This window comes from Globicephala melas, chromosome 2, assembly GCF_963455315.2.
Source record: "Globicephala melas chromosome 2, mGloMel1.2, whole genome shotgun sequence".
Classification (NCBI taxonomy): domain Eukaryota; kingdom Metazoa; phylum Chordata; class Mammalia; order Artiodactyla; family Delphinidae; genus Globicephala; species Globicephala melas.
The window spans coordinates 139,018,232-139,034,944 of NC_083315.2; the positions used below are offsets into that span (position 1 = coordinate 139,018,232).

Here is a 16,713-nt window from a genome sequence, read left to right on the forward strand (position 1 = left end):
AGGATAACTAGAGACCTGAGAGCCAAATAAGGTGTCTGAGGTTATACAGCATCAAAGTAACCTAAGGGAGACTTTAACTACAGAAATTTAAAAGATAAACCCTACCTCCACTTAGATGAATTTCAGAAATCCATAAACGGCATTACCTTTAAACTAGTAATTCCAATTATAGGTATTTACTCTAATTGCATTATCAGAAGTACCAAAATTGCTTATAAGAATGTTCACTGAAGTGATATTTATAATAGCCATAAAAGGTAGAAACAAGATAAATATGAATGAAAAAATAAACAAATTATGGAATATTATGCAGCCACTAAATATCATAAATTTTTTGAAGTAACAGAGAAATGTTCATATTATGTAAAATAACAAAAGCAGGATTATCAAATCATACATATAGTATTATCTCATTTTATACACCCTCTTCTCCCCAGAAACACACACATGTACACACAAAGCGAATGCATCAAATAGTAGGTTTTCTCTCATTACAGGCTAATGGATGAGTTTTATTACGTCTTATAAGTTACTTGTATTATTTTTTAAACAGAAGAGATCAACAGCTATTATATTTTCTTAGTCCCCCGTGCTATGGAAATAACAGGGCATTGATCCGCTTCTCGTTCCTTTTCCTCTATTGTATTGCTACTCTTTCTTTACTGGCTTTTACCTTGAAGAATGAAAAATGATTACATTTCTCTCTGATTCATTTCTGAAACCTTTTCTCAAGTTATCATTTATAATACAAGCTCTGACCCACTTATAAGTACTCATCACTTTTCAACTATTTGATTTTCATGGATAGTAACCACAATAATAATTACTAGTGCCTTTGACTCAGTAATTTCGCTTCTGGGAATCAATCAAAAGATTAAGAACAAACACATGTAATATTCACTGGAGTGCTATTAATCATAACTTCAGATTGGCAAAAATATCCAATGAAAACAGAAATCTATATCTATATATAAATTCATATAGAATTAAAACTAGTTTCAGAAATAACATGCAGAAATGCAAATTTTATAATGTTAAATAAAAAAATAAAGATACAAAGAATGATTATGGTTATAGCTATAATAAAGTACATAAAAATGAAACTGAAACGCTAAGACTAAAAGAATTTTCAATTAAAAGTCTACTATTTCTTAATTTCTTAAAGAAAAATAATCTTGATAGGACCAAAATATATTGTTTTATTATTCTATATTATTTATATTCTATGTTATTATTAATTTGTTGATTGATAATAAATTGTGTTAAAAATCAAAAGGGATATAAGACTAAAAGAAAATGCACATAGCTATTATAGCAATTGGCTTCAAGTGATGTGCTTATTGTTTTCCTTCTTTCTACTTTTTGCTTTCTAAATTTTTCTCTAATGAATCTTTTATTTTAAAATAGCAATTATTTTCACAGACGTTTTTCTTTATACTTTTTAATAAAACAGGTACACAGATCTGCAGAACAGTAAATATTCATTGACTGATAAGTGTATCATCAATAGGTAAAAAATACTCAATATATACATAAATTTGCCCTTGCCAATATAGACCATTTAAATTGTGGAGGTCTTCAAATATCTGTTATATGTTTTATTTTACCTAACTGATGAAATTAAAATTCTCACCATATTTCTATCAACAATTTTAAATTTAAGTTATTTATCTTTTTTACTATCATGGGGAAATAAAAAGTCTATAAGGCTGAAAAGTAACACAAAAAGTTAACTGACTCAACCAAAGTAAAACTTATCCTCTGCTCCTCTCCCTAAAAATGTTTAGAGAAACATAGCGAAATTAATAAATGTGAATTATTCTGCTCCAAACATCAGAACTCACATTACATATAAACAATACTAATTGTTTTATAACATAGAATTTCCATTAGGATACACAATATATCAATTACACATTAATCTAATCAACCATTTCGAACTATTTTGCTTTATCCAGTGTTCTATATCACCTAATAGTCACTAAATTCACAACAAACGTTTAAGGCACTTGTGGAAAGATAGTTGTCTTGTAAATCAGTTAATTTATGAGCTGACTAATGTTCTTCTTCAGGAAATATTATGCACATTTACACTGAGTAATGAGCAGGAATTACAGCTGTGAAGACATGTGGTTATGTATGGACTATCTAATAGAGAAGCGCCCTTTTTTTCCCATCACAAGGATTTTGCACACTTTCAGGACTGGGAAATCCTGTTTATCCTCATAACTATAGAATATTTGATGCTAGTTTTTAGGTCAGTCCCCACTGGGTGCAAGTAGACTCAGCTAGAAACATTTTAGAGTTTGAGAAAAGTAACCTTCCCCCAAAGCCTTAAAATTCGTAGAAAAGCTCACACTCAACATGAAAGTTGTTGTTTGGTCTATTAATATTTTCTCAGTTCTTTGCATCAAGTCTTATGCAGTATTTTATTTTCAAATCACAGGAAACGGGATTGTAAAACAGAAGTAAATGTTAAAGATTCATAGAGCAAAAAACTGGAAAATTTAAAGGCAAAACAGAGACAAAAAGTTACAAAATAATTAAAGGAGTAATACAGATCGTGGTATGCCGGTACCCTGACATGCTGGTTTTACAGACAGAGTGTTTTTATTTTAATGTGAAACACATCATTTGGTGAGTTAATGACATAGATAAAATGAATTCATAAAAATTATCTCAGTTATTCATGAGTGAGTACAGCTATCTACCATAGCCAATGAATTCCTAAAAATATAGCATTTGAAGTTTACTTAGGTAGTTTCCTGTGAGTGTATGTGAGGTTGTACTGATAGGTCTATTTAATGATTCTTTTACAGAATGGACTTAATTCACATTTTTACTTTTATTAGTCAGCCCTTCACTATAACTGATTGTTGTAGTCGGCTCATAAACTTTATTATGAATACATGTGAACAAAAATATTCATTTACAAATGAACAACACTAAGAGTTTTTAAATTATGTGATTTTAAATTGACTTGGACTATTTACGGACAGCAAATGCCATAAAGTAATATTTTGAAGGACAAGAACAGAAAGAAGGTGATGAGCATTAAACTTTAGAAATTATATTGGTGTGTAGGAATAAAATCTTTAAAATATTTAGAATTGGTGCCTGCCAATCTTCAGTGATTGATGTCCAAAGTCGTTCTGTTGAAAAATTATAATGGATACACCTTGACACTTGTAAAGAAGCCAATAATTCTTATCTACAAAAAAATCACTGATTTAGCTTATGAATTTTTATTTACACACACAAAGAATGAGCCACATAGCTGTTACTAAGTGGGATAGGGAGAGTGGAAGGGAGGCTCAAGAGGGAGGGGATATGGAGATATATGTATGGCTGATTCATTTTGTTGTACAACAGAAACTAACACAGTATTGTGAAGCAATTATACTCCAATAAAGATCTATAAAAAAAAAAAGGAGATGTAAAAAAATAGAGAGTATCCTGATAGATAAGTAAGGGATGATGGTAGGTGCCTTTGAGGAGGTAGAAGATATGGTAATTAGCAAGCTGGTAATCCTGAATTCGGCACTATTAGTGTTGAGAACAAATTGGTTACATACAGAAACCCAAACATGTGTCCAAATCAAGAAAGTTAGTAGCATATTATAAAAAACAAGTCCAAGAAAAAGACTAAACTAAAAAGCAGTTATATCTTGAAGTTCTTCTGTTTTCTTTTTCTAAGAAAGCATTTAGAGTTGAAGCCTATTATAATGTTCATATTATAACTAAGTCTTGCACACTTCACACCTATCAAATTGTAGAAATGGTGGCTGTCCTCTTCACCCCATTCAATGAATACATCTAGCATCCTAACCCTAGCTCTAATACTACCCTTCAGCTAGAACACGTGCTTTACGCTGTGGAGGGATAGAGACATGCAGGAAATAGAAATCCTGTTCTCAAGAATTTTTAATGTATAATAAGAGAGACATGTCCAAAAAATGATAAAATAGGAAAAAATAAAATAAGTACTATAGGATGAGGATAGGGAATGCACACAAGAAAAAACATTTGTTTTGAATTTGAGGGTATTTAGTTAAGACCTCACAAGTAAAGTAGTGTTTGGGTTTAATCGCAGGGGAGCCTTCAAGAGAAGAGCAGTACTTTTTGTGAAAGAGCAGCATGCGCATGACCTGCCCAGGGGATGATGAGCAGTATTAGCCCAATACTGGAAACCTATGGGACACAGAGAGAAGGCCAAGTCTAGAGGGAAAACACAGCACCCAAGAGGGAGAACATTTAATGCAATGCAACAGTCTGCTTCATCCTAGTTCAAAGACGAACGACTAAAAGTGTTTCAAGTAAAGACAGTCATGGCCTATCCAATGCTTTAATAGCAGAACTAATAACAGTGTGAAGAGTGGCAAAGGAAGTACCATTACATCATGTTTTCTGATTGCAGAAAACAAAAGCTCCATGATTTGCCTATTGATCTGAGTGAGGTGGAAGGAGTAACATTTAAAATACTCTAGGAAGAAATGTGAACCAAGAATTTCATATCCAGCAAAACTGATTTTCAAGAATAAAGGATACAAACTATATCACCAATATAAAAGAACTCAGGGAATTTTGCTCCCATGGATTTTTCCTACTATTAGTGAATAATCTTCATACAACCAAAATACTTAAGAGACACTGACATAAAGACTAGTGGTAGCACTAACTATACAGTTACTTGTAGAATTAAGACTAAATGAAGGCTAAAAGGGAGAGGGTACAGTATGCAATGGTTATATGCTTTAACAATATATAGTACAACTACTAAAAATAATGATGGATGGGGGAGAATGGGACAAGCATATGCAAAAATCTTTTTATGTATTTTCAGTAATCATATTCGTGGTGATGGCATTAGTACTGTTATTCTGAGGTTGTTATATTTGTAATGTGGCATAACGCAATTGAGCAATTATGCAATATTTTAATTCTATCATCCCCAGCATTCTCAATATGGAAGAAGGTAGTTGAAGATGCAATATAGACATGGATAGATAAAGCCCTATTGTACTCAGTTTTAGTTAAATATATTGTATGAACTCATGAGAAATTTTATTTATATATGTGTGTGCATATATACATATATATACATAATACACACATATATATATACATACTACACACACACACACACAAATATTTTTCTCCTCATTTTATTTATTAAATGGACCAAGAGACAATGACCAACTCAGCAGCAGTGAATATCTGTAGGACCAAGATTGTGAAATATTTTTCACAAAAACAAATTCAAGCTTCTTGGAGAAATGACTAATGGCTGATTCCAGGTGTGGGGCAGAATTATACAAGATGAGGATCTGGTCATATTACATAGCAAAGAAAGACTGTTGTATCAAAAAGACACAGGAGCCAACGTGAAGAGGCTCTTACTTGCCAAAGATAGGATAATTTGCACTTCAATAATGGTCAAAACTGCAAAGCACTGAAATTCACCATTTGTTTAAATTCATTAGTACATAAGGATATTTTTAAGAAACTATCTAGGTACCCTCAGAGGATAAGAAACCAATTAGTTATCTTAAAAGTTGGTAAATAATGGAGAAGTATCAAGCACATATGTGGCCATTCCTATGTGAACTTCATACTGAATAACCAAATAGTAGTTGAGAGGAAGTCTCTCTCTATAAAAGCATTCCAACTAACAAACAAAAATATAAAATTAGAACATCTTCATTTTGCAACTCCCAGTGAATTAATGGATCTAGGCATTGAGTATCAACAGTTGTTAACACCATCAAAAAATGCAACTAGATAATCACACGTCATCTGATGAAAGAACACACCCACCTAGAGTCTTGCAAAGGGATTGAACCTGAGTCTGATCAAGCCACTGGATCCAGCTGCTAACTGACAGGAAATAGAGGATGGAGGAACATGTTGAACTACAGTGAGCATGCAATCAGCAGAATCCACACTGTGGGAACTCTGCAGGACAAAAGGCCCAGGCTCTACAGCAAAGAATTATAAAGAAAAGAAAGGGATGGGGGAGAGCTGTAGATTTAAAAATATTTAAAAGATAGATCAAATTTAGAAATAAGCAAATTAAACTTGGTGTTTAGGATGGGTCACACAGTGGGACTTCTCCAGGGGGGCAGGGGTTGTAAAAGTTCTGTTTCTTAACTTGTGAAATGGTTACAGGATCTTTGATTATAAAGTTTCATTAGGTTATATGTTTATATTGGGATTTTTCTGAATCTGTTTTTTAGTTTGCAAATTTAAAAATTCAAGTAATTTTGATGTGCATGTACTCACCAATAACACCTCCCCCTCCGCACACCAAAAGGAAGACTGAATTCTCAATGGTATTCACCAAGTAAGTAAACCAACACCTACAACTGACCAGCTTTGATCTTCTTAGTGACAAAATGAAACCAACTTATTAAACCTGTAATTAGTTAAGTTTTCAATTCCTTAAAGACAAAAGAATCCTTGACACTTTTTGAGAAAATATGAAATAATGGGCTTGATTGGGGAAGGCAGGGTGGAGAAGGAGAGCGGGAGCAAGACACTGATATGTAGGTAGATATAAGAAATCTGGAAAAATGAGGATGAAGCTTTCTGTATGTGGATGCCATGACCTCAGGGGAAAAAAAAAAGAGCAATGAGAAAAGCAGGCCAAGCATCCCTACTCTGTCCAGAGACTGTCAGCATTTAAGGGAAGAGCAGAGGATTCAGCCTAAGAACTGAGACAAGTCACAAGGCCAGTACAAACTCAATGAGTGGAGAAAGAGACTCCACCTCTTCATGGAAGGAACTGCAAAGGTTTGTGGCCATTCTTGCAATCCTGGAGCATTCTTAAAAGCTTCATTTCCACTTTAATACCTACCAACTAGACGGAACCTGAACTCTTCCAATACCCAGATGAAAGACCCATAAGCAGAACTTAAGATCCTCATCTTGTGTTCTGAGGGCTCATGAGATTCACACTCTGAACCAGTTCTCCCCAGTCCTAAACACCTGCCTGGTGTAAACTAGTCACTTGGAGGAGGACCATATTTGTAGATATTTAGTAGCTGATTAACCATCTTATACTTGGGTCATGTTTGGTTTTTTGTAACATACACTGGTGTGGTACTTAGTGTTGTTAGAAAAAAAAATTGTTTTTAATAAAAGGAAACAAATGGGTAAAGTTAACATAGGCCCTCCATTTTCTGTCAAGATTAAACCAACTAGTTGTATAATTTTAAAATTCCTGTTAAAGAAAGCATCACATTTGTAATGTGATTGTTAAGAGAATGGACATTGAGTCAGATAAGTCTGGGTTCAAATCCTATACCCACCACTTATTTTCTAGCTGTGACCTAGGGCGAATCACCTGATACTGCAGAGCCTTGGTTTTTTCATCTGTAAGATGACTACAGCAAGTACTTTTTTCACAGAGTAAATTAGAGAATTTGATGTAATAATGCTTATAAGATAATGAGAATTTAACAACTATTGGTATTTAAATCAGACTTTCAAAAGGGTCTGGATTTCATTTCTCAAAAATATACTTTAAATATTTTGATAGGGAATCTTAAAATCAAGACATTACTACAGAGTTTAAATTTTACTTAAGTATAGGCAAGCTCAGTTACTAACTACACATATGATTTTTCTTTCCATAAGCCCCTTTTAACTCTTAAATGTTAATTTTCTAGTAAAATCAATTCTAATTTGTAGACCTATTCATTCCAGTTGATGTCAAAAGTAATGTCACTTTTAGGAATTAAAGCCAAATCCCCTTCCACAGATATAAAGTTTTTCTACCATGGTCAATGACCAGAGTACAAGTTAGATTCTTTCTTGCTACTGGGAGTTCCTGATGGAGAACAAGGAAGGAGTGTTTTGTTAAAGAGTTGTTAGTGGCCTGAGATATTTAACATTTATCTCTTCTTATTCTCCTTGTTCAAACTTCCTAACTAACAGTAGGAAAATACTTTCTCAGTCCATCCTAGATCTATGCTAAAGCAAGAGTCTTAGGGAAATGCATTTTACTAAAATCATATAGATGAGAGAGAAACAGAGGGTAGTCAGTATCTCAAGATAAAACATAAAGAAAATGGCAACAGAATACAGCACATTTTTTGTAGGTACCCAGAACTAAAACAATTATAAAAACTGCTTAATGGCAAAACAAAGTGCTGGCTAATTTGGCTCACTGAACCTTTACTGAGAACCTATTTAAGAGGTCCTATCACAGATGACAGAGAGACAAAAATAAGCAAGACATTTCAAGTACTCACAATGCAGTAGGAGTATAAACAAGTAAAGGATAGACTAAGAACCCTGTGTAGGCATGACGTAGAAGCCCAGAACAGAGGCATCTGATCCAGACTAGGGCAAGAAGGGAAAGAGTAAAAGAAGAAGAAGAAGCAAGAGACAATTAAAAAGAGGAGAAAAAATGTTCTAAACAAAGGAAGCAGTATGTGCAATAGCTTGCCAATATGAGAACTTGGTGCTTAGGAAACTTCCTGCAATTCAATACAGTGAAAATAGAGTAGGAATAGGGAATGGCACAGATCAGGCTGGAAAGGAGGGCAAAGACCAAGACCTAAATGGCCATGCTAAGAGCTTCATAGGCCATGCTAAGAGCTAACATTTTATCCCCAAAGTGCTAAAATGACAATCCTAACAAGGAGACTAACAAGATATTTTATATTTTAGAAAAATTATTGGGGTGGTAGTAAAACATAGATTTGGAGGTTGAAGTTGATAACAGACTGAGAGTAGATAGACTTTTCAGATGGCAGCCACAACCCAGAACCAAAATTTTAAGAGCAGTGGTCATGGGAAGGGGCATTAAGGATAGGTTAAAAAGACACCAAGGAGATAGAATGAACAAGACTTGGTGGGGTTTTTTTGGTTTTTTTTTTTTTGCGGTACGCGGGCCTCACTGCTGTGGCCTCTCCCGTTGCGGAGCACAGGCTCCGGATGCGCAGGCTTAGCGGCCATGGCTCACAGGCCCAGCTGCTCCGCGGCATGTGGGGTCTTCCCGGACCGGGGCACGAACCCGTGTCCCCTGCATCGGCAGGCAGACTCTCAACCACCGCGCCACCAGGGAAGCCTAAGACCTGGTTTTAATGGATAGTAGAGAGAGGGTTTGAAGCTAAGTCTAAACTACCAGATTATAAAGACTATATTTTATCCAAAAATCTACATGCTGAGGAACTCTGAAGCGCATAATTTAAACCATAGATAAATGTTTTAATCACTACTTAGAAAGTTTAAAACAAGATAAGCATGCAATTTTTTAAAGCAAATAACTGGTTTGCCTATTATAAAAATGTCTAAATTAACTAAGTTCATCATCATCATAATATGTAAAGCAAACCTACCTGGTTCATAGTACAGCATCTCAAAACACAGAAATGTGGATGCAAAAGAAAATAATTTTCTGGGGCTTGGGGATAGCCCTTTTAAGACTTTAAAGTGTGAAGCACTGGACTGTTAATAACAAGTATATGGGAAGAAATCTTAACCACAACACAAAAGTCACATTTTCACAAATTCTCAAAACAGCAGAATATTATTCTTTCACATCTCAGATTTTTTCTTTTTGGAATAAAAATAAGAAGATTTTGAATTTTGATAACTATAATTTATGTTTTCTTTGATAATGCACAAATGTTTATAAGAGATGAACTGATTCTAAATAACTGATCCTAATTAAAATGGAATCTTAACCCAGGTTCTAGAAACTACCCTTTTTATATTAAGTTCATTTAATTCCGTCTTTCCCTTCCTCACTTATGCCCTCTTCCTCCAACTTGATAGGACCATCTAACCCTTCCATCCAAACTCTACATAAACAATCATAGTTCTCTTGGGAATTTAAAGTTACAATTAAAAGACTTAGATACAGATTGTGTTATATTAATAATTCCAACTATATGATTCTAATAATCACAGAAGAGAAAGTATTTTATGCTGTTTATATTTTATTCTCTTAAGTAAAGTGTATATTCTGAACACAGAAAAGACAAAATGTGAATGCAGCAAAACAAATATCTTAGGAGTTGGGTCTAAAGTTAGTGGGGAAATGCCATTTTTAGAGTCTCTATAAGGTACAATATATTTTGTCAAGACACCTAAAAGTAACCTGGCTCTTTCAGGCATACCAATAACTCTGTTCACATTAAGTAATTATAGGGTAAAAACTAAAAAGCAAGACGATATTAAAGCATATAAAATAGTATTATGCATCATGAACTTAGTTTGGAATTCTCTGTGTTTCATAAAAAGTGGGAAGGTCAAAAGAAAAAAAAGGTGGAGGTGTAAGAACTGAAAGAACTTCACATTAGAAAAAGACATGAACTGAAATTATCTTCCTATGCCCTATTTAGAAAACAACTTGAAGCCACCTCTCAGTGTTAAAAAAGGTATTTATTGACTACATTTTTTATCTTTCCATTAATTAGTTCTGCTTCAGAACTTATTCATTAAACACCTTAACACTTCTGACACACTAAAGAATTAGGTACCTACCAAGAGACCGTTCAGAGGCAAGGATCCAAAAGAATGCACTGCACCTGGTTTTTGGATTTAGAGATTTTTAATTAATTTTAAAATGACTTCAGTTTTCTACCTTTCAACTGGCAAATAAATCAGTGTAAGAGAGAGCAAGGCCTATTTATCAGATCAATTTAAAACAAATTCTCATTTTTTTGAGGTATACTGAGATGGGGGAGAGGATGCTGTTTCTGTCTGACCCTTAATAAGGGTCATGATGAAAAAGGACACATTTCAATGCTAAAAGACACAATTCAAAATGAAGATATAATAGTTACGAATATTTGTACACCAAATAACACAGCAACAACTGCTATAAGGCACAAACTACAGGAGATACAAAGAGACATAGACAAAACACCTTAATAATAAAATACTTTACCATGCCACTCTCAGTCCAAAAATAGATCAAAAGGAAAAAAAATAAGTAAAGATATTGAAGACCTAATCAACTTACTCAGTAAGGCAGAAAACCTAAGGCTATATGTCAAACTTCACATGCTGATAATTTTTGCAACTTTTCATTAAGTTTGTAATTAGGCTAGCAAAAAATGAGAAGGTAAGAAGAAAAAATAGAAAAAAAATGAACAGTCACGAAGTGTCAGAAGTGATGCTGATGGGTTACTATTTTCCCCTCTCCCTTTCCTAAAGCATCTTAAGTGTTAAACAAAAAAACAAAAAACCTTTTTAATTGTAAAAGAAAGTATTTTTGATTTAGAAAAATCTGAAAACATGTGTCCCCAATGGAAACCACACTGAGAAGTCACACAACAGAGCTGGTGTGACGACTGATCTACAAGTCAAGAAGCTGGTTCGTTAAGGAAGGCCCTTCTGGCAGGTTCCATGCCCCTCAGGTGAAGCACAGGTGGCAGCAGGCACCAGACTTCAGCTGCCTCATGGGTGGAACCTGTAAACCATATGAGCACAAGGGTGTATCTAGACCATGGCAGACACACCACTGCGTGTGGTGCAGTCATCTCTCGTGTATGACATCACACTCCATCTCCTGCAGAAAGTCACCATGAGTCCATACTTCTAGTCCACAGTCTCCTCAGATTGCCTTCCTATAAAGCCAGATTAGCGGAAGGTGCAGCACCAAGGCAGAGTTCCCAAAGCTTGTCTCCATGACTATCTTGTCACCAATGACCCAAATCACAGACTCCATGAGGACAGTGTCTTTGCCCAGCACCATGGCACCTATGTGACCCTTTGAGCCCATGCCTCACCACCACCCACTTACCTCCTCTTTGGGAGATCGCTTACAGCTCAAAATTTTTTTTTTAAATAAAAACCTTCTGACTGCCTTTTGGCTGAACTAATCTTTGTTAGAGGCCCACACGATAAAGAAAGATTGCCAGAGATGTATATATGCAATTTGACTCATTAAACCAAGAGATGAAAAGTCTCTGAAATCTCAAGATTTTTGAGGAGGATAAACAAAAAGCATGCATTCAAAGAAATAAAATACGACAGATATATGATGAGACTGGGCCAATACCCAGGGGCCCTGTGTTCATTTTTACTGTGTCATTGGGCAAAACCAGCTACCATTTTATTTTAAAATGAAAAGAAAATGCATTTTGTCTGTCTCACTGAGCAAATGATTCCAGCTTAGCAGATCCAGCCCAAAGGTACTACACTCAGGGCTTTCTCCATCCATCTTTTTAGAAAAGAATCTACCAAGGTAAAGCTATAATGAAGAAAATGGGGCAAAGCAAATGACAATGAGTGCACAGCCAAGGTAATTTATCATGACGGTACTCACTTTAGTGTAATATATTTTATGTCTGTTCTCCCACCCACCATTGACATGAACATGCGGGAAAAACTACACCTGTTTTGGGCTTGTGTTTTATCCTCTTCTTTAAGCAAACAAGAACGGTTGTAGTGTGTATATACTCCATTTTACCACAAAGGATTGTTCTGGCAAAATGTACAGTTTTTAATGAAGGATTACATAACTCCTTTATACTCCAAGAAACAAAGCAGAACCAGCACTAAGCAGCATTAAACACACCCAGAGTGCTGACTCTAAGTACTGTATGCATTGTTCTTGCAAAAAAAAAATCAAAAATAAAAAGTTTCTAAAAGAAATTTATGCATAAATATAATATTATTTCTCAACAGTTAAGAAAAGGGTTACAAACAATAGTGTTCAGTCATTTGCAACACTGAATCATTTTCTGTAACCCGTACAAATTTTACTGAACGATAAAAATTTTACTTTATTTTCCTATGAAGAGTCATTGTTTCTCAATTCTCAATTCTGTCTTTTTCAAGTAATTGTGTTTTTTGAAATCAGTCCTTTATTTTGGGGCTGGATTTTGCTTTTGCAGTTTCTAAAATACATCAGTCAGTCTTTACTTATGAGAATAAGTGGCATTTAAGCTATGGCAGGTTGACCTCAGTAGCTAAAAAATCCAATAGTTTAAAATTGAGCTCATTTTTCATGAGATACAAGCCATGAAAAATGTGATCAAAAGGGAGTTGACATCCTGCAATTCTAACTTATTTTACTTGAAAAAACACAAGAAATGATTCTCCTCTGACCTCTTTATTGCTTCCTTTTTTTATCCATGTGGACTTCATGCTGCAGATATTTGAGCAGAAAATGACCTAAAATATCATTTAGCAATTTTTTTACCAAGATAAAATGTAAAATGGGTTACACTGTCCCCAAACATGTAATTTTTAAAAATTTTGTCACTCACATGTTCTGTCACTGCCTTTTGTCATCAGTGCAACTATCTACCAGGTCTCTGAATTTTAGAACAAATTTATTATTAGCTGAATAACTTCACTGATTCATAAATGTAGATGGACAAAACCAGCTTTAAAAACCTAAGTTTACTTGCATTGTGATTATTCCAATATAATGGGTCAAATTCATGTACCTCCTCATCACTTTCAGCTCACTACTTAGGTCCACTGTGAGGAAGCGCAGAGGTTTAGAGTAAGATGATCTGTACTCAAGTCCTAACTCATTTACTAACTAGCTGGGCCAGTCACTAAAGTTTTCTGGGCCTCAATTTATACATCTCTAAAAGGAAATGTCGAACTACACGGGTTCTATTGTCCCTCTGAGACTAACACTCAGGTTACTAAACTGACAATCATTTCACAAGCCATTTTCACACTTACCAACATGGAGATATAGCCACCTTAGGCTGTGATCACCTCCAGTCTAAAAGGCACTGTCCTATGTTGCCAAAGAAAGTTTAATCAAACCCTCATGCAGCCCATTAAGCTATGACCAATACTGATGTTCTCTGCTGAAACGGAATTACTAGTTTTCACTGAGATTCATCATCTCATTAGTGACCCCATTTCCAAAGTCACCAAGCAAAGGAAATTTCTCTTAAGAAACCTGAGAAGTAAAATCTCTAAAACGGTTACACGTTTGCTACTACGTTAGGAAAGTTCACAGTACCTAAAATAGCCACCACCTCATCATCCTGGATGACTTCCAAGGATCCTGACACCACAAAGCAGAGGGCATCCACACTTTCTCCAGCGTGGTAAATGAGGTCCCCAGGAGCACAGTGAATAGTTTGAAACTCTACCGCCAAGGCGCGCAGACACCCGTCGCTGGCCAATCGAAAAGCAGGATGCTCATTAAAAACCTTCCGGTTTAGATGAACACAGATATCAGCTCTCATGTCCTTGGGACAGATGGAGAGGACCTGAAGAAAGTGAGAAGAAAATAGAGAAGGACTATTTCAGAAATCTAACATACTTATTGACTATGACACAGTCTGCAAAACAGTGTATTGAGGAAAACAGTAACAAGACACAGCTCTGCTCTGAAAGATATAAAAATCCATGGGCTGATAAGCATAGGGGCTATTACAATACAGCACCATGTACTAAAGCTCTGAGGGGGTATGGATCTCACCATAGAGACAACAGAGTCTTAAAATGGCCAGGAAGTGTCTCAGAAAAATATTTAATACAATGTCATCAAAATGCCAACTAAGATAGGTCATTAACATTCATTTTAGTCTCGTTGCTGTTTTAGAATTTTTTCATAACTAAATCAAAATTCAGGATAATGGACTTTTACTACACATTGGAGATGGATTCGTATTAACCAGTTATAAGACAACAAAAGCACCCTTGCAACATGACATGCAATTTGCCATGGCTGATATAACTCCACTCTCAATGTGTTTTCTTCACTCTGAAATACGTATTTTCATTTTACTAATGATTTCATGCTCAGGGAGTGGAAAGAATATTCACCAGCCTTCTGTAGGGCTTAGGCAACTGGCAATGTCAATGACGGCAAGGTGGGCACATCATGTTGCATGGCAGCCCTTGCTCATTCGGGTCTTTGACTCCTAAAGACTGCAGAAAGCAACAGCAGAATAAGCTCTAGGTATCCTTTAGAAGAGGGAACAAATGGCAGAAACATGCTTAGAGAGATAGGGGTACAGAACTTTCATTCCCTGTAGCTTTCAGACAGGGCAATTAAAGACCCAGATTAAAATGGACATTATCCTCAGAGCATCATCAAGCAAGATATGATTATAGAAGTCAGGACTGCCCAATTTAAAGATGCATGTGCAAATTCACATAGAATCCTCTCCCAACTCCCTTGGTAAACTATTCCTTATAATCATAAATGTTTTTCTTTGATAGAATTAGAATCCCTCAAGCTGAAGTCTAAGTTGATTTTTCCTCATTAAGTTATATTGAATAATGTTTTCATATAAAATGGTTTTCTTCCCTGTACTAATTGCATTTTAAGCTTTAAAAAATTACCTAAGGCTTGGAATATCCCCTGACTTTCCTTTTATTAGGGGTTCACTATCAATGAAAAGGAAATTTGTTTGAAATGAAAAGCTGGTTGCTTCCATGTGTAGAAGACGAGCCCATGATAAATGTAAAGACCGTTCATTAAATGATTTCAGTATCCCTCCCCTTAACCTCTCCTAGTACTGTGATACTATCTCACATCACTTAAGCATCTTTGTGGATTTTTTTCTTACTCCTTTGAATTCCTATATGCAGTACAATCAGCTCACCTATCTTTCTGAAAGAGTTCATCTTTAAGGAAAGGAACACCTAACAGGGATATAGAAGCAATTGGCACTTTCCACATCAGTTATTTTCCATAATAATATAATTTTTTTTTACTATATTAACTTTTAGTGACTTCTGACAATATGAGTCATTCAATAAGCACTTATTGGGCTTCTAATATGGGGCATGCCACTGCATTAAATTCCTGGAACTAGAAAGATAAATAAGATGCTCTTTGCTTTGGGGAAGGTAACCATGAGGTAGGGGGAGGTAGGCATGTAAAGAGACAACTATAATACAGTGAGAAAAGTGCTATGACAGGGGCATGGCCAAGGTGACATGGAAGCATATGCTGCCTAGAAGTCATTACTTATGACTTAGAGGTACCATAAAAGATCAACCTCAAGAGGACATGGGTCTGGGTGCAAATCTACCACTTATTGCCTCTGTAACCTAAGGCAAGTTATTTAACGACTCTAAACCCCATCTGTGAAATGGGATGATAGTGTTTATTTCATAGGTTCATTGTAGGAATTAAATGAAAGAACTTGAGTTAGCCCAATTTAGTCTTGCACACGGCAAAAGTTAAAGAAAGGCTAGTTTTTATCTTCCCTACTGAACATGAGTATTCCTACAAAATTTACTGTTTTTTTTAGTTCTCTAAAAAAGCGGTTTGCTCTTTTTATTTCATTTTCCACTCCTGCCTGAATTCTGTTTCTTGGCTGTTTGATGAGGTTCCAAGCAGAATTAAGAAAGTATTTCAGCATGAGCCTGAATACATTTTAAGCTTTAACTAATGTCAATATTATATTTTCCTCAAGTTGAAAATGAAACTGGTGCTAGAAAGCAAAAAACATAAAAGCAATTTTAAAATACATACACACACGCATAAACATTGCACTGAATAGCTTAATGGGAAAACGGATCAATCTATTTCTATCCCATTACAGAATTTTCATTGTTTTCGATTCATTTTGGTAATAGTCATTTTATGCCCTTTTAATTATTTCTTTCAAGATTCATGCTGCAAATGAAATCTTCCAGTGTTAGCAATATTCTGTTTAGTGGCATATCAAAAGAGGATTTTTATTGCATTTTAAGTGCATCTTTCCGTTTTTTTTCACTTTCCTTAAGACATTGCCTCATTATTTTGATTCAAGGTATATA

At 35.1% G+C, this 16,713-nt stretch overlaps 1 protein-coding gene across 5 annotated transcripts in view; it reads right to left on the reverse strand.

Annotated features, from left to right (window-relative positions):
* KCNH5 (potassium voltage-gated channel subfamily H member 5) overlaps window positions 1-16,713 on the reverse strand; it is a 482,529-nt gene that overhangs the window by 61,486 nt on the left and 404,330 nt on the right. For all 5 annotated transcript variants that reach the window (XM_060294881.1, XM_060294883.1, XM_060294880.1 and 2 more), the window contains one exon: window positions 13,952-14,204. In XM_060294881.1, coding sequence (XP_060150864.1) covers window positions 13,952-14,204 — 253 coding nt within the window. The remainder of the gene's footprint in view (window positions 1-13,951; window positions 14,205-16,713) is intronic.